Source organism: Salmo salar, chromosome 07 (genome assembly GCF_965601325.2).
Source record: "Salmo salar chromosome 07, fSalSal1, whole genome shotgun sequence".
Taxonomy (NCBI): Eukaryota; Metazoa; Chordata; class Actinopteri; order Salmoniformes; family Salmonidae; genus Salmo; species Salmo salar.
Genome location: NC_138297.1, coordinates 58,852,623 through 58,871,054, shown reverse-complemented (window position 1 = coordinate 58,871,054; position 18,432 = coordinate 58,852,623). Strand labels below are relative to the sequence as shown.

The following is an 18,432-nucleotide window of genomic DNA, read 5'->3' as shown; positions in this document are numbered from 1 at the left end:
GAAGTGGCTTTGGGAATTGGCAGGGGAGACCATCTCATGTCCGTGTCAGAGTAAGGAAGAGCGCCCCCTGGCCAGATTACATGGTAAGTACACTGAAAAAATATGGATTACCATTAAAATACAATGTAAGAGTTCATCATTTTTAGGAAACAATGGCATTTGCCAGAAATATTTGAGTCTTTGCTGTTTCAGGCATACATGCCAGGAACTGCAGGAGGAAGAAATCGATACCATGATGGACAAAAAGTAAATAGATTTATTTACTAGGGATGTTTTTCTATTACACTGATATCAACTACTCATAGGTTGTTATCAAATCAACAGTTAGCATGGAGGGAATGGCACAGGGAATGGGTTCAGAGAAGTTATTACCTGGTCAAATCAAACAACGTGTGAACATTCCCTCTTTCTGTTTTTAAAGTCACAGTCGGGAGCAAGAGGTCCCAAAAAATTACATGTAAGTGTTGCTCAGCCAAAACATATTGGTGAATTGCCCAACGGAAGGACCGTAGTTTTGATGCACTTTGAACATCAAAATAAATCCATATGAATGAATCACTATTTAAGTCCAATGAATTGAGCAATCAATCAGTAAACCAATCAATTTTATATTTGTGGTTCCAGAGACAGAACCAAGAAAACAGAGACCCTCAGCCTGACCATGAATCCTATACAGAGAGGGAGGTCGACTATGAAACAGAAAGAGACTGGGAGACACCAACAGAGATGGAGGGAGAGAGAGAAGAACCCATAGCAGCAGAGGAAGAGACACCATGGGAAAGACATAGAGAGAGGGAGATGGTAGAAAAGAAAGGAAAAGAGACGGAAGGAGAGATATACCATGATGCAGAAAGAGAGGGAGAGGAGGAGAGAAGTGGCGACTCTGAGTGGGACACGGAGGAAGACAGTGAATACGAGAGGGAGAGAGAGAGGGAAAGGATGGAGATGGAGAGAGAGAGGATGGAGCTTGAAAAAGAGAGGGAAGCAGAGCTGGAGTTGCAGAGGGAGAAAATAGAGAGGGAGAGACAACTAGAGAGGGAGAACATGGAAAAGGAGAGAGACCTGCAAATGGAGAGGGAGAGTGAAATAGAGAGCGAGAGAACAGAGATGGAGGGAGGCAGAGACCTGGACAGGGAGAGAGAGGAGTGGGAGAGACGGAGGCAGGAGATGGAAAGAGAGAGCGGAAGACAAGGAGAGTACGAGGAGGAAGGAGGAGTAAGACCCTATCCAGGGCCAGAATATGACTATTTGAAGGTAAACACACAATCAAAGTGCTGTGAAGATGATTAAAAATACCTGTTCTGTTACTGTCATCTATCACGCTTTTCTACCAGGTTCCTTTTTGTGTTCCTTTTTGAGTGGTTCCTTCTGTTTTCTAAAGGGTGCACCGGGTGAAAATGGACTTCCGGGACCGAAGGTGACTACCAATCATTTTCAAATAAAACTGTCTTCAAATGGAGTGAAAGAACAAGATGTCCTGAATCTGCCCCCATATCTCTACAGTACCACGTTGCAATAAGGAATCCTTTCGAAATAGTTTGTAAAGGGTGTATAAGAAGTTTGTAGACAATGTATTATTAATGTGTTGATCAGTGATACCCTGTGCATGCCAGACAGACACACACACCTATTTACCTACCCACATCTTCCCCTATAAGTTAGTCCATGTCTCTCTGCTCTCCCGTCAGTCAAACCAGCGGAGCTCAGAATTTTGGTCTTTGATGTCCCCAGAGTTCTATTTCTGATCCCCTCATGACGCAGTGGATTAATCATGTGGTATTAATAATTCCGTCTGTTAGTTGGAGGCATCGATACAAAACATATCCTTGAAAAACTCGATGGACTTTTTTGTCTCTCCGGCTGTCTGAATGTGATGGTACTATTTTGGTGCACGAGACGCAGACAGAGAAATATGGAGAGAATTAACTTGAATAACAATCACTTTGTAATTGATTTGTTGACAATTCTCTTCGTTCTACCAGGGGGAACTTGGTGAAAAGGGGCACAAGGTAAATGCTTTTCCAGTTCAGTAATGTGATAGAGCAAAGCCCGAACCAAGGTATTTGTAAGCATTCATGTTTTGAACATTGAACTATTTTTATTTATTGAAATATCTAACTAGAAGGACTCCTTCACACTGTACTGTATATTTGCAAATGAAACGTTTCCTATTGACATCGGTGTGTTGTTGTGCTTTTAGGGTGAGCCAGGTATTGGCCACAGAGGTCCTGTGGGACAGGCTGGTCCACCTGGAACTAAGGTAGACTCCCACACCCTCACTTAGCTCTGCCCTCTACTTAGTCTAAATCTATTTAGCTTTAATTGGCTTCAATTGACAATTTTGTCACCTGAGGGCCTGATTGTTGCTATGGAGATACAATAGTCTAGAGGAAACAGTGACCTTCAGTAGCTGCTAGAGAAATACCAACACTGTCCTTATCTGTCTCCTATTAGCTGTCCCGCCCCCCTCTCTCTGGGATTGTCTTTCTGTCTCTCTTTCAATTCATTTATGAATTGTTGTTATCTTCCATTTACAAAGCAAAAACACTAGAACGTATGGCATTAATAACTGCAAGGGAATTATAATTTTAGTTATACCAGTGTAGTAATTAGAGCAATGCAAAAAAAATGAAAATCCCTTTCTATCTTTGTCCCTCTGACTCTCTTTCTTTCCTTCTGTCTGTCTGCCTATCTGTCTCTCTCTATCTCTGTCTCATTCTCTCTTTCTGTCTGTGTCTGCCTGTCTGTCTCTCTTTCTGTCTGTTTCTGCATGTCTGTCCTTCTCCCTCTGTCAGGGTGAGCCTGGTGAACTGGGGCCTACTGGAGCTCAGGGTATCCAGGGTATCCGTGGTAACCCCGGTATCTCAGGTTCTCAGGGCCTGAGGGGCCAACCAGGAGACCCGGGAGAGGCGGGGAGAGAGGTGAGGAGCTCCCCGATCATCCCTTCAACCTTGGGCAAGGAGTTTGTCCTGATTACTGGAAGGCTTTGTACTGTAGTTTTAAGAAACTCAACACTTTGTTCTGTAGTTTTAAGAAACTCAACACCCTCTACTGTAGTTTTAATAAACCCAAAACCTTGTACTCTATCTATAAGTAACCCAACACCTTGTACTGTACTTTTAAGAAACTCAACACCTTGTACTGTAGTTTTAAGAAACTCAACACCTTGTACTGTAGTTTTAAGAAACGCAACACCTTGTACTGTAGTTATAAGAAACTCAACACCTTGTACTGTAGTTTTAGGAAACTCGACACCTTCTACTGTAGTTATAAGAAACGCAACACCTTGTACTGTAGTTTTAAGAAACGCAACACCTTGTACTGTAGTTTTAAGAAACGCAACACCTTGTACTGTAGTTTTAGGAAACTCGACACCTTCTACTGTAGTTATAAGAAACGCAACACCTTGTACTGTAGTTTTAAGAAACCCAACACATTGTACTGTATCTATAAGTAACCCAACACCTTGCACTGTAGTTTTAAGAAACTCAACACCTTGTACTGTAGTTTTAAGAAATCCAACACATTGTACTGTATCTATAAGTAACCCAACACCTTGTACTGTAGTTTTAAGAAACTCAACACCTTGTACTGTAGTTTTAAGAAACTCAACACCTTGTAGTTATAAGAAACTCAACACCTTGTTCTGTAGTTTTAAGAAACTCAACACCTTGTCCTGTAGTTTTAAGAAACTCAACACCTTGTTCTGTAGTTTTAAGAAACTCAACACCTTGTCCTGTAGTTTTAAGAAACTCAACACCTTGTACTGTAGTTATAAGAAACTCAACACCTTGTACTGTAGTTATAAGAAACTCAACACCTTGTATTGTAGTTATAAGAAACTCAACACCTTGTACTGTAGTTTTAAGAAACTCAACACCTTCTACTGTAGTTGTTTTCCTGGCCTTGTAGTTTTAGTCTATTTCCTGGTCAGATCATGTAGTCCAAAAAAGGTTGCAGCCAAATTTATGTCAAATACACCACTAGCCAGAAAGCCAGAACAAAGATATATGTTTTCAAAGAGCAAAAATACTACCTACTAAGTAGGAAGATAATTGTGATAAAGTATGATGTGTACTGTTTTTGTTCATCTGTAGGGGGACAGGGGTAGAAGGGGTAAGAATGGATCACCCGGGACTCCAGGAGCTAAAGGGAAACCTGGAATAGAGGTATGGTGAAATATAACTTGCCCTAGGCATTGTTTGCCTTCCTATGGTTATCATGTAACATAATGGATGCTTTCTGTTTCCCAAAGGGTCCACCTGGTCTACCTGGGATGAAAGGCGAAAAGGTAAGACATTAGCCTGTTTGGTGGTGGTGGTGGTGTTGTTGTTGTCGTTGTCATGTTGTATATGAGGAGATGGTAACATTAGCATTCACTTCTTCTTGTTCCCAACAGGGCGACAGTATCCCGGGGGAACCAGGCGCCAGGGGTGTGGTCGGGATCACAGGTCGCAGGGTGAGACGGAACAATGGACTTATTGACCTCAGAGAGATGGACTTAACCTCAGAGAGAGATCCTAGGCAGCATTGTAAAAGATAGAAAAGCTGCTCGTCACAACAGGATGGCACAATATGCATACATTTACACTGAACATAAATATAAACGCAGCATGTAAAATGTTGGTCCCATGTTTCATGAGCTGAAATAAAAGATCCCATACATTTTCCATATGCACAAAAAGGTTATTTCTCTCAAATTTGGTGCTTACATTTGTTTACATCCCTGTTAGTCAGCATTTCTCCTTTGCCAAGATAATCCATCCACCTGACAGTTGTAGCATATCAAGAATCTGATTAAACAGCATGATCATTACACAGGTGCACCTTGTGCTGGGACAATAAAGGCCACTTTAAAATGTGCAGTTTTGTCACACAACACAATGCCACAGATGACTCAAGTTTTGAGGAGTGTGCAATTGGCATGCTGACTGCAGGATTGTCCACAAGAGCTGTTTCCAGATAATAACATTTCTCTACCATAAGCCGCCTCCAATGTCATTTTAGAGAATTTGGCAGTACATCCAACCGGCCTCACAACCGCCGTATGGCGTTGTGAACATGGTGGCAGTGGGGTTATGGTATGTTATGGTATGGGCAGGCATTTTATCTATAGCAATTTGAATGCACAGAGATACCCTGATGAGATGGCCCATTGTCGTGCCATTCATCCGCCACCATCACCTTATGTTTCAGCATGATAATGCACAGCCCCATGTTGCACGGATCTGTACACAATTCCTGGAAAATGAAAATGTCCCAGTTCTTCCATGGCCTGCATACTCACCAGACATGGCAGCATGTTTGGGATGCTCTGGATCAACGTGTACGACAGCGTGTTCCAGTTCCCACCAATATCCAGCAACTTCGCAAAGCCATTGAAGAGTGGGACAACATTCCACAGGCCACAATCAGCAGCCTGATCAACTCTATGCGAAGGAGATGTGTAGCGCTGTATGAGGCAAATGGTGGTCACACCAGATACTGACTGGTTTTCTGATCCACGCTCCTACTTATTCATTTTTTAAAGGTATCTGTGACCAACAGATACATATCTGTATTCCCGGTCATGTGAAATCCATTAGGGCCTAATGATTAGGGCCTAATGAATTTATTTAAATTGACTGATTTCCTTACATGAAGTGTAACTCAGTAAAATCTTTGACATTTTAGCATTTTGCATTTATATTTTTGTTCAGTATAATATTTGTGATGTGTTTTGTTTGTGACAGGGTGAAAAGGGCATTGCAGGAGTCTTAGGAGCCCCAGGACACACTGTGAGTTAACATCATCATCATGACATGGACAGTCCAGAGGAGACCGGTGGAAGAAGATATAGAAGGACGTGCTCATTGTAATGGCTGGACGTGGTCCAACGTGGTTTCCATATGTTTGATGTGTTTGATACTATTCCATTTATTCCATTCCAGCCATTACACTGATCCTGTACTCCTATAGCTCCTCCCACCAGCCTCCTCTGGTACAGTCATGCAGTTAAGGACATTTGTTTCATAGCTACCTTTACCTTTGACCTCTTTTACTTAGGGTCCAAAGGGCTTCCCGGGCAGCAAAGGAGCAAAGGTAGGTTGACGGTCACTTCTTTGATGACATGATAATTTTGGTGGACTATATTTAGAAAATGTATGCGATTGAGTGGGTCTTACTAAATACTTTGATATTTTAGATTTTCATACACTCATACGTCCACTCAGGTTCTCCAGATATTTAGATATTTTTACTTCAGAGACAGTTTTAAAGATGGTTTTGACAGCCCGGTGTTTCAGCGTTCAGTCAAATTCTCTGCTCGTTCTATTGAAGTGTCATCACTCTAGTCACTTCTGTCTCTTCAAACCCTCTTTAGAACCCTCTTTTTGAAACATGTTTCAACACTCACCATGTGGCCAGTCTATTTCAATTAACTTCAGTCCATTTTTCTGTGTATATAGGGATGTGGACAATGAAAATGAAGAGTCAATGTTTTTATGTAACTACCTGATACAGCCATATAGTATATAGTTTGTGTTCTCTACACACAGACTTCAAATAAATAGTGTCTCATAAGCCCATACAGGCTGGGCACCATTTGGTGTATGACACTAAAATACAAATACTGTCAATCAATCAATCAATCAATTATTGTATGAATGTTATAAGCCATTGATTCCTTTCATAAAATATATTTTCACAGGGTGACAGAGGTTTAGCAGGAATACAAGGAGAAAGAGTAAGCCAAACATGACATAAGTACTACACAAATAGTGTTTTGTATATGATTAATTCATATATGATGTACGTTCTTTATGTTTAGGGAAGCCCCCTCCAAATCCAGGGACCGAGAGGCTACAAGGGCTTAAAAGGAGAAGGGGTGAGAAACAAGTCCCCTAAAACAAGACCTAGTTTTAGTTCCAGCGCAATCCTCATTAAAAAAAATGTTATTTTAGAGAGACAGCTTTGCATTTTCACTTTGTGTGTTTTCCCTTTTAAGACGCTGTTTATCTGTTGTTTTGTTTGTTTGGTTGTTTGTTTTAGGGAGAGCGAGGTTCCCCAGGTTTCGATGGAGATAAAGGAGAGAAGGGCGAGGATGGGCCCCCGGGGTTCAAGGTGCTTCCTAATGCTTGATGACAGAACATTTTATGTGGAAAAAGAGAGAAAGAAAGATTGTTAATAGATGTAAAGAAAGAGAGACAAACAACAGAAAAAGAAAATACATTTTCCAAAACATGGAAGCCAAAGCACATAGTGTTCTCACATTCAGCTTTTTGTTTGTTCTCTATCTGAAGGGCCTTAAAGGAGAGGCAGGGGCCAAAGGAGCCATGGGGCTGTTTGGGGCCCGTGGACCAGTGGGCCAAAAGGTCAGCAGGAAATACAGCATGTATCAATCTACAGGCTACATGGAACCATTGTTATCAGATCTATGCTGCTGTGTGTATGCTCACTGTTGTTCTGTGCTTCCAGGGAGATACTGGCGAGCCTGGAGTCAATGGAGAAGTGGTCGGTATTTATCTAACACACTTTAACAGTTTAATATATAAACAGTGTCTGTATAACTGTATATATACTGTGGTGGCTTGGCATGTGGTCAAAAACAGGCTTTGTTGATTGGCTTGTTGTTGTCACAGGGTCATAACGGGGACGATGGATTGGACGGAGCCACAGGAGCCAAAGGAGACATGGGACTCCAGGGACAGAAGGGAGATCAGGTGAGGAGAGTGTGGCATAGAGCATAGCATTTAGAGACTAGACAAATAGAACCTGTCATCTGTGATTCATTATACAGTAATTCTGTTCTGTTCCGTTCTGGTATTCTATTCCTAGGGTGACAGAGGTGAACCTGGCTTACCGGGGGATACTGGGCAGACAGGAGAGAAGGTGAGGGCTTGATCATAATGTATTAGGCATGTTAATGAGATGGTAATGCAATGATGAAAGGTAACTCTTGGTGTTGGTTGTGGTTGTTGCACAGGGATTCCGAGGCCTACCTGGACGCATAGGAAGCACTGGGCTAGATGGAGAAAAGGTGAGTTGTCTGCTGTGGGATTCAATACAATGATCACAACAACACAATGTGCTCCAGGAAACATCGTCAGTACCACTGACCCACAAAAGTAAAGGTTTACAGTAGTGCCAACTAGCTGCCACGCACTGCATACAATTTAGTATACGGTTCAATTGTCTGACCTAGTAGGCCACTGTCAGACTATGGTTGCACAGTTTCAGTGAAAATGTAAGTATTTAATTGTTGTTTGACACAGGGAGAGATGGGTATTCCTGGAACCCCAGGACGTCCAGGGCTCAATGGACTCACAGGACGGAAGGTAGGCACACACACACACACACACACACACACACACACTCCGAGGGTGCCTCATGGGGGTTGGGATATGCAAGAAAATACATTTCCATTTCACACATATGTATAATACACACTGGTGAAACAGGACAAATATAAGCACCCACCTAATTATTTATTTATACACACACAAATCAAAATCATTCTCACTAATCTTCTGAAAAGTGTTGATTGTGATGTTTTGTGTTGATGTGTAGGGTGAAAAAGGGGATGGGGGTATCAATGGAGTAGAGGGAGCACCAGGACTAAAAGGAGAGAAGGTTAGTTCAAATCACATGTAAAAACAATATTGAAATTAGGACTATTAATAGTCTATGTACTACAGAGGAATGTGGAAATATTCATATAGTTCTTGAAGCGTTTTGTTTTTCTCCCATCATGCACCATTCATGTTGTCCCTGTCTTGTGCAGGGCGCCACTGGTTTCCCAGGGTTCCCTGGGTTTAAGGGGTCAGCAGGGACACCAGGCAGTGATGGAGCGGAGGGGCGACCAGGACGTAATGGGTCCAAGGGAGAGACAGGAACCAAGGTAGATTGAGGTTGCCTTCCAGTCAAGGTTATTATAGTAAACGAAAACTCAAACTAAAATAAAAACAAACATTTGAAAAACTTTATAGTAAATTAAAATTAAAATAAAAACATTTGAAAAACTAAAACTATACTGAAACTATCATCTTTGCCTGCAAAACTAACTAAAATAACTAGACTTTAGGCAAAAATCTAATTTCAAATGGGGTTTTTGAGCTTCTGAATCTGGTGGTATAGGCCTAGCTTGTGCATCACTATCACTAGCCATCACTTGCTAACAGGGAAGAAATCCAAGGGCGAGCACGGAGCGTGAGTGGGCCAAGCTAGAACAGCTTGTGAAGTTAATGGAGCCGTTTGCAATCCACACCGACCAACTTCAAACTGACAGCCAAACTGATGTGGTGCCGTGCCCTCTCAACCTTGAGGCACACTTGCTGTCAACAACTGTAGCAAAACAGTTCGCACAGGTCCTGCTGAAGTCACTGCATGAGTGCTTCGCATGCATACTGAATGGCAGCCAACTTCAATCCAACCCCTGCAGCAGCTTGCCTGATGGACACAAGTGTGTCTCTGGCACTTCCCTCAACAGAGATGGAGGGCAGAATAATCTTTTGTACTTCAGCAAATCAGAGAGTACAGCCGTGGACCAGCAGGACCTCAGGAAGAATCCGGCAAGCATCTAGACCACAGTGCTTCAGAAATATAGCTTCCTCGCATCGAAGATTGTGTCTGAGGTCACGGTCCAGTCAGAGGGTCAACCTGACAAGGCATTAAGTGCCCCGTGTGAGCTGCGGAAATACCTGGAAGAGGTAAAGGAGAGCATGTTTACAGAGTCACCTCTCCAGTTCTGGATGGAAAGGATGGCTGTTTATCCAAAGCTGTGCATTGTGGCACTGGATCTGGTTCCTGCCCCTGCATCCCAAGCGTTTGTGGAGAGAATATTCTCTGTCTGTGGACAACTGTCATCAGGCTTGAGAAACCGAACGAACACCTCTCTTCAAGATAAACCGAAAATCTTGTTTGCTCGAACAGAAACACACACACACAAGCTGGCCGGCTGTGAACTGATAGATTTGTGAAGTGTTGTATTGGTAATGCTTTTGCTGTTGTTGCAGCTGTTTTTATCAACCCTATTGGAAGAGGTTAGTCAGTGAAACATGTTTAATAGTACATAAACATAACATGTCAAATGTGCCATGACATCATTTGTTAGTATTTTCCTCTCTCTTTCCATCAGATAAAGGTACTTGATTATTCTTACATCTACTACTACAGTTAAAAAAGGTGTAAACATGGGCAAGAGAGTTTCCTTCCACCATATTTCTTGCACCAGTCTGGGCGCTTATCATTTCAATCCAAGTCACAATAGGATTGACTTATAATTTACACCTAACCAAACGTATGTCCTGGCCATGGAGTTGTACAGAGTCCTCTAGTGGCCAAAAGACTGTGTTAGCATGGGCAGTTCCATTGAGGACTTTCGCCATTTTGATTTAGTCAACTGGCCGGGACTTTCAGCTTCATTGGCTGATCCCTCCTGATGACCCGTTGGCATGACCTGATGACCTGGTTGGCATGACCTGATGACCCGGTTGGCATGACCTGATGACCCTGTTGGAGTAGTGACAGCCGGGTCATCCGGAGGGATCAGCCAATTAATTTCACTTGTGAAGATTAAAATGTACTATTTCAAGATGGCGTCTGTGAAAGCTGCCCTTGCTCTTACAGATGACATCTTGACACAGATGGAATGTTATGTTTATCCAAGTCTATGGTCCTGGCCCATCACCTTACTGCCCCCCACTGACAAGAACTGACATCACAAAAAAACGAACTATAGGCCTACAACACATAATGGCTCCTCGCCTCCCTTAGGCCACGTTCTGTCCCTAACACTAACACTGAAACTAAATCCTCTAGAAATGAAATAGAAAGGTTTTTATCAAACTGAAAAGAAATAGATACTAGTAAATCAACTCGGAAAACTAACTGAAACTAAACCGAATTTCAAATAAATATCTAAAAACAAATATAAATAAAAACTCATCTTAAATCACAAAACTATAGTAACCTTGCTTCCAGTAACCTATTGTATAACTAGTGTCATGGAAGCACAATTTTGTCTGTTGTCTGTCTGTGTATGTGTATGTGTATGTGTATGTGTATCTGTCTGTCTGTCTGTCTGTCTGTCTGTCTGTCTGTCTGTCTGTCTGTCTGTCTGTCTGTCTGTCTGTCTGTCTGTCTGTCTGTCTGTCTGTCTGTCTGTCTGTCTGTCTGTCTGTCTGTCTGTCTGTCTGTCTGTCTGTCTGTCTGTCTGTCTGTCTGTCTGTCTGTCTGTCTGTCTGTCTGTCTGTCTGTCTTTCATGCATAACAACCACAGCCCACCAACCCCAAAACATAGTTTTACCCAGTCACAGACTGCACCTTAAAAAATCCACTTTCCACAAAAGTAAAAAAAAAAAAAAAAAGAAACACACATTGTGAAGATTAGATAAAACAAGTCTGATTCTATCAGGCACATTGTCTACCTAGCAGAATGCCTGTCAGATACGTAGATAGACAGGCAGTAGACAACATTCCTATGTATAGCAACACATAGGAAGGAATAGAATAGAAGCATAATTAAGACACAGAAATGGGTCTATTTTCTGATGCGGCGGGAACGCTAGCCAAACCTCTATGCTAATGACTCCTTTCAGCCACAATTAGCAGCCTCTTGATGTTGATAGGAGAGAAGGGATGGAAAGGATGTAATGATGTTCCAAGATGACGTTTTATCACAAAACATCTGGATATGTTTGATATTTATAGGATAACTAGAGAGGCAAGGTAAGCCTAATGATCAGGTTGAGCTTTATTTAGGCAACTACGTAGTAGGAATGTACGTAGTAGGGAAGTACGTAGTAGAGAAGTACGTAGTATGGAAGTAGTAGGGAAGTACGTAGTAGGGAAGTACGTAGTAGGGAAGTACGTAGTAGGGAAGTACTTAGTAGGGAAGTACTTAGAAGGGAAGTACTTAGAAGGGAAGTACGTAGTAGGGAAGTACGTAGTAGGGAAGTACGTAGTAGGGAGGTACTTAGTTGGGAACTACGTAGTCGGGAAGTATTTAGTAGGGAAGTATTTAGTAGGGAAGTACTTAGTAGGGAAGTACTTAGTAGGGAAGTACGTAGTAGGGAACTACGTAGTTGGGAACTACGTATTCGGGAAGTATTTAGTAGGGAAGTACTTAGTAGGAAAGTATTTAGTAGGGAAGTACGTAGTAGGGAAGTAATTAGTAGGGAAGTATGTAGTAGGGAAGTACGTAGTAGGGAAGTACGGGCTGTACGTAGTGGGGAAGTACGTAGTAGGGAAGTACGTGGAAGGGAAGAACGTAGTAGGGAAGTATGTAGTAGGGAAGTACGTAGTAGGGAGGTACTTAGTTGGGAACTACGTAGTCGGGAAGTATTTAGTAGGGAAGTACGTATTAGGGAAGTAATTAGTAGGGAAGTACGTAGTAGGGCTGTACGTAGTGGGGAAGTACGTAGTAGGGAAGTACGTGGAAGGGAAGTACGTAGTTGGGAAGTACGTAGTAGGGAAGTACATGAAAGGGAAGTACGTAGTAGGGAAGTACGTAGTAGGGAAATACGTAGTAGGGAAGTACGTAGCAGGGAAGTACTTAGTAGGGAAGTACTTAGTAGGGAAGTACGTAGTAGGGAAGTAATTAGTAGGGAAGTACGTAGTAGGGAAGTACTTAGTAGGGAAGTACGTAGTAGCGAAGTATGTAGTAGGGAAGTACTTAGTAGGGAAGTACGTAGTAGGGAAGTACGTAGTAGGGCTGTACGTAGTAGGGAAGTACGTAGTAGGGAAGTACGTAGTAGGGAAGTACGTAGTAGGGAAGTACGTGGAAGGGAAGTACGTAGTTGGGAAGTACTTAGTAGGGAAGTACTTAGTAGGGAAGTACTTAGTAGGGAAGTACGTAGTAGGGAAGTACTTAGTAGGGAAGTGCGTAGTAGGGAAGTGCGTAGTAGGGAAGTGCGTAGTAGGGAAGTACGTAGTAGGGAAGTACGTAGTAGGGAAGTACGTAGTAGGGAAGTACTTAGTAGGGAAGTACTTAGAAGGGAAGTACGTAGAAGGGAAGTACGTAGTAGGGAAGTACGTAGTAGGGAAGTACGTAGTAGGGAAGTACGTGGAAGGGAAGTACGTAGTTGGGAAGTACGTAGTAGGGAAGTACATGAAAGGGAAGTACGTAGTAGGGAAGTACGTAGTAGGGAAATACGTAGTAGGGAAGTACGTAGCAGGGAAGTACTTAGTAGGGAAGTACTTAGTAGGGAAGTACGTAGTAGGGAAGTAATTAGTAGGGAAGTACGTAGTAGGGAAGTACTTAGTAGGGAAGTACGTAGTAGCGAAGTATGTAGTAGGGAAGTACTTAGTAGGGAAGTACGTAGTAGGGAAGTACGTAGTAGGGCTGTACGTAGTAGGGAAGTACGTAGTAGGGAAGTACGTAGTAGGGAAGTACGTAGTAGGGAAGTACGTGGAAGGGAAGTACGTAGTTGGGAAGTACTTAGTAGGGAAGTACTTAGTAGGGAAGTACTTAGTAGGGAAGTACGTAGTAGGGAAGTACTTAGTAGGGAAGTGCGTAGTAGGGAAGTGCGTAGTAGGGAAGTGCGTAGTAGGGAAGTACGTAGTAGGGAAGTACGTAGTAGGGAAGTACGTAGTAGGGAAGTACGTAGTAGGGAAGTACTTAGTAGGGAAGTACTTAGAAGGGAAGTACGTAGAAGGGAAGTACGTAGTAGGGAAGTACGTAGTAGGGAAGTACGTAGTAGGGAGGTACTTAGTTGGGAACTACGTAGTCGGGAAGTATTTAGTAGGGAAGTACTTAGTAGGGAAGTACGTAGTAGGGAAGTAATTAGTAGGGAAGTACGTAGTACGGCTGTATGTAGTGGGGAAGTACGTAGTAGGGAAGTACTTAGTAGGGAAGTACGTGGAAGGGAAGTACGTAGTAGGGAAGTACTTAGTAGGGAAGTACTTAGTAGGGAAGTACTTAGTAGGGAAGTACTTAGAAGGGAAGTACGTAGTAGGGAAGTACTTAGTAGGGAAGTACGTAGTAGGTAAGTACTTAGTAGGGAAGTACGTAGTAGGGAAGTAATTAGTAGGGAAGTACGTAGTAGGGAAGTACTTAGTAGGGAAGTACGTAGTAGGGAAGTACGTAGTAGGGAAGTACTTAGTAGGGAAGTACGTAGTAGGGAAGTACGTAGTAGGGAAGTACGTAGTAGGGAAGTACGTAGTAGGGAAGTACTTAGTAGGGAAGTACTTAGTAGGGAAGTACGTAGTAGGGAAGTACGTAGTAGGGAAGTACTTAGTAGGGAAGTGCGTAGTAGGGAAGTGCGTAGTAGGGAAGTGCGTAGTAGGGAAGTACGTAGTAGGGAAGTACGTAGTAGGGAAGTACTTAGTAGGGAAGTACTTAGAAGGGAAGTACGTAGAAGGGAAGTACGTAGTAGGGAAGTACGTAGTAGGGAAGTACGTAGTAGGGAGGTACTTAGTTGGGAACTACGTAGTCGGGAAGTATTTAGTAGGGAAGTATTTAGTAGGGAAGTACTTAGTAGGGAAGTACGTAGTAGGGAACTACGTAGTTGGGAACTACGTATTCGGGAAGTATTTAGTAGGGAAGTACTTAGTAGGGAAGTACGTAGTAGGGAAGTAATTAGTAGGGAAGTACGTAGTAGGGCTGTACGTAGTGGGGAAGTACGTAGTAGGGAAGTACGTGGAAGGGAAGTACGTAGTTGGGAAGTACGTAGTAGGGAAGTACATGAAAGGGAAGTACGTAGTAGGGAAGTACGTAGCAGGGAAGTACGTAGTAGGAAGTACTTAGTAGGGAAATGCGTAGTAGGGAAATACGTAGTAGGGAAGTACGTAGTAGGGCTGTATGTAGTAGGGAAGTACGTAGTAGGGAAGAACGTGGAAGGGAAGTACGTAGTTGGGAAGTACGTAGTAGGGAAGTACATAGTAGGGAAGTACGTAGTAGGGAAGTACTAAGTAGGGAAGTACTTAGTAGGGAAGTACGTAGTAGGGAAGTAATTAGTAGGGAAGTACGTAGTAGGGAAGTACTTAGCAGGGAAGTACGTAGTAGGGAAGTATGTAGTAGGGAAGTACTTAGTAGGGAAGTACTTAGTAGGGAAGTACGTAGTAGGGAAGTACGGTGTAGGGAAGTACGTAGTAGGGAAGTACGTAGTAGGGAGGTACTTAGTTGGGAACTACGTAGTCGGGAAGTATTTAGTAGGGAAGTACTTAGTAGGGAAGTACGTAGTAGGGAAGTAATTAGTAGGGAAGTACGTAGTAGGGCTGTATGTAGTGGGGAAGTACGTAGTAGGGAAGTACTTAGTAGGGAAGTACGTGGAAGGGAAGTACGTAGTAGGGAAGTACTTAGTAGGGAAGTACTTAGTAGGGAAGTACTTAGAAGGGAAGTACGTAGTAGGGAAGTACTTAGTAGGGAAGTATGTAGTAGGGAAGTACTTAGTAGGGAAGTACGTAGTAGGGAAGTAATTAGTAGGGAAGTACGTAGTAGGGAAGTACTTAGTAGGGAAGTACGTAGTAGGGAAGTACGTAGTAGGGAAGTACTTAGTAGGGAAGTACGTAGTAGGGAAGTACGTAGTAGGGAAGTACTTAGTAGGGAAGTACGTAGTAGGGAAGTACGTAGTAGGGAAATACGTAGTAGGGAAGTATGTAGTAGGGAAGTACGTAGTAGGGAGGTACTTAGTTGGGAACTACGTAGTCGGGAATTATTTAGTAGGGAAGTACTTAGTAGGGAAGTACGTAGTAGGGAAGTAATTAGTAGGGAAGTACGTAGTAGGGCTGTACGTAGTGGGGAAGTACGTAGTAGGGAAGTACTTGGAAGGGAAGTACGTAGTTGGGAAGTACGTAGTAGGGAAGTACATGAAAGGGAAGTACGTAGTAGGGAAGTACGTAGTAGGGAAGTACGTAGTAGGGAAGTACGTAGTAGGGAAGTATGTAGTAGGGAAGCACGTAGTAGGGAGGTACTTAGTTGGGAACTACGTAGTCGGGAAGTATTTAGTAGGGAAGTACTTAGTAGGGAAGTACGTAGTAGGGAAGTATTTAGTAGGGAAGTATTTAGTAGGGAAGTACGTAGTAGGGAAGTACTTAGAAGGGAAGTACGTAGTAGGGAAGTACTTAGTAGGGAAGTACTTAGTAGGGAAGTACTTAGAAGGGAAGTACGTAGTAGGGAAGTACTTAGTAGGGAAGTACGCAGTAGGGAAGTACTTAGTAGGGAAGTACGTAGTAGGGAAGTACGTGGAAGGGAAGTACGTAGTAGGGAAGTACTTAGAAGGGAAGTACGTAGTAGGGAAGTACTTAGTAGGGAAGTACGTAGTAGGGAAGTACGTGGTAGGGAAGTACGTAGTAGGGAAGTACTTAGTAGGGAAGTGTGTAGTAGGGAAGTGCGTAGTAGGGAAGTATGTAGTAGGGAAGTACGTAGTAGGGCTGTATCTAGTAGGGAAGTACGTAGTAGGGAAGTACGTGGAAGGGAAGTACGTAGTTGGGAAGTACGTAGTAGGGAAGTACATGAAAGGGAAGTACGTAGTAGGGAAGTACGTAGTAGGGAAGTACGTAGTAGGGAAGTACGTAGTAGGGAAGTACTTAGAAGGGAAGTACTTAGAAGGGAAGTACGTAGTAGGGAAGTACGTAATAGGGAAGTACGTAGTAGGGAGGTACTTAGTTGGGAACTACGTAGTCGGGAAGTATTTAGTGGAAATGCGTAGTAGGGAAGTACGTAGTAGGGAAGTACGTAGTAGGGCTGTATGTAGTAGGGAAGTACGTAGTAGGGAAGAACGTGGAAGGGAAGTACGTAGTTGGGAAGTACGTAGTAGGGAAGTACATAGTAGGGAAGTACGTAGTAGGGAAGTACTTAGTAGGGAAGTACTTAGTATGGAAGTACGTATTAGGGAAGTAATTAGTAGGGAAGTACGTAGTAGGGAAGTACTTAGCAGGGAAGTACGTAGTAGGGAAGTATGTAGTAGGGAAGTACTTAGTAGGGAAGTACTTAGTAGGGAAGTACGTAGTAGGGAAGTACGTAGTAGGGAAGTACGTAGTAGGGAAGTATGTAGTAGGGAAGTACGTAGTAGGGAGGTACTTAGTTGGGAACTACGTAGTCGGGAAGTATTTAGTAGGGAAGTACTTATTAGGGAAGTACGTAGTAGGGAAGTAATTAGTAGGGAAGTACGTAGTAGGGCTGTATGTAGTGGGGAAGTACGTAGTAGGGAAGTACTTAGTAGGGAAGTACGTGGAAGGGAAGTACGTAGTAGGGAAGTACTTAGTAGGGAAGTACGTAGTAGGGAAGTACGTGGAAGGGAAGTACGTAGTTGGGAAGTACGTAGTAGGGAAGTACATGAAAGGGAAGTACGTAGTAGGGAAGTACGTAGTAGGGAAATACGTAGTAGGGAAGTACGTAGCAGGGAAGTACTTAGTAGGGAAGTACTTAGTAGGGAAGTACGTAGTAGGGAAGTAATTAGTAGGGAAGTACGTAGTAGGGAAGTACTTAGTAGGGAAGTACGTAGTAGGGAAGTACGTAGTAGGGCTGTACGTAGTAGGGAAGTACGTAGTAGGGAAGTACGTAGTAGGGAAGTACGTAGTAGGGAAGTACGTGGAAGGGAAGTACGTAGTTGGGAAGTACTTAGTAGGGAAGTACTTAGTAGGGAAGTACTTAGTAGGGAAGTACGTAGTAGGGAAGTACTTAGTAGGGAAGTGCGTAGTAGGGAAGTGCGTAGTAGGGAAGTGCGTAGTAGGGAAGTACGTAGTAGGGAAGTACGTAGTAGGGAAGTACGTAGTAGGGAAGTACGTAGTAGGGAAGTACGTGGAAGGGAAGTACGTAGTTGGGAAGTACGTAGTAGGGAAGTACATGAAAGGGAAGTACGTAGTAGGGAAGTACGTAGTAGGGAAATACGTAGTAGGGAAGTACGTAGCAGGGAAGTACTTAGTAGGGAAGTACTTAGTAGGGAAGTACGTAGTAGGGAAGTAATTAGTAGGGAAGTACGTAGTAGGGAAGTACTTAGTAGGGAAGTACGTAGTAGCGAAGTATGTAGTAGGGAAGTACTTAGTAGGGAAGTACGTAGTAGGGAAGTACGTAGTAGGGCTGTACGTAGTAGGGAAGTACGTAGTAGGGAAGTACGTAGTAGGGAAGTACGTAGTAGGGAAGTACGTGGAAGGGAAGTACGTAGTTGGGAAGTACTTAGTAGGGAAGTACTTAGTAGGGAAGTACTTAGTAGGGAAGTACGTAGTAGGGAAGTACGTGGTAGGGAAGTACGTAGTAGGGAAGTACTTAGTAGGGAAGTGTGTAGTAGGGAAGTGCGTAGTAGGGAAGTAATTAGTAGGGAAGTACGTAGTAGGGAAGTACTTAGCAGGGAAGTACGTAGTAGGGAAGTATGTAGTAGGGAAGTACTTAGTAGGGAAGTACTTAGTAGGGAAGTACGTAGTAGGGAAGTACGTAGTAGGGAAGTACGTAGTAGGGAAATACGTAGTAGGGAAGTACGTAGCAGGGAAGTACTTAGTAGGGAAGTACTTAGTAGG

At 43.0% G+C, this 18,432-nt stretch overlaps 2 protein-coding genes across 2 annotated transcripts in view; both read left to right on the top strand.

Moving 5' to 3' along the window:
• Positions 1-4,178, top strand: part of LOC106576558 (uncharacterized) — a 101,040-nt gene extending 96,862 nt beyond the window's left edge. Inside the window, exons 84-92 of the mRNA XM_045722260.2 lie at positions 24-83; positions 193-246; positions 422-457; positions 625-1,254; positions 1,382-1,417; positions 1,983-2,009; positions 2,201-2,260; positions 2,796-2,921; positions 4,098-4,178. Of these exons, the coding sequence (XP_045578216.2) occupies positions 24-83; positions 193-246; positions 422-457; positions 625-1,254; positions 1,382-1,417; positions 1,983-2,009; positions 2,201-2,260; positions 2,796-2,921; positions 4,098-4,178 (1,110 nt within the window). The remainder of the gene's footprint in view (positions 1-23; positions 84-192; positions 247-421; positions 458-624; positions 1,255-1,381; positions 1,418-1,982; positions 2,010-2,200; positions 2,261-2,795; positions 2,922-4,097) is intronic.
• The window catches only part of LOC145850419 (uncharacterized), a 39,681-nt gene continuing 25,315 nt past the window's right edge, over positions 4,067-18,432 (top strand). Inside the window, exons 1-16 of the mRNA XM_082977791.1 lie at positions 4,067-4,169; positions 4,256-4,291; positions 4,400-4,459; positions 5,733-5,777; positions 6,046-6,081; positions 6,689-6,724; positions 6,809-6,865; positions 7,030-7,101; positions 7,281-7,352; positions 7,456-7,491; positions 7,620-7,700; positions 7,816-7,869; positions 7,964-8,017; positions 8,253-8,315; positions 8,548-8,610; positions 8,762-8,878. Coding sequence (XP_082833917.1) covers positions 4,277-4,291; positions 4,400-4,459; positions 5,733-5,777; positions 6,046-6,081; positions 6,689-6,724; positions 6,809-6,865; positions 7,030-7,101; positions 7,281-7,352; positions 7,456-7,491; positions 7,620-7,700; positions 7,816-7,869; positions 7,964-8,017; positions 8,253-8,315; positions 8,548-8,610; positions 8,762-8,878 — 861 coding nt within the window. The 5' untranslated portion in view covers positions 4,067-4,169; positions 4,256-4,276. The remainder of the gene's footprint in view (positions 4,170-4,255; positions 4,292-4,399; positions 4,460-5,732; positions 5,778-6,045; positions 6,082-6,688; positions 6,725-6,808; positions 6,866-7,029; positions 7,102-7,280; positions 7,353-7,455; positions 7,492-7,619; positions 7,701-7,815; positions 7,870-7,963; positions 8,018-8,252; positions 8,316-8,547; positions 8,611-8,761; positions 8,879-18,432) is intronic.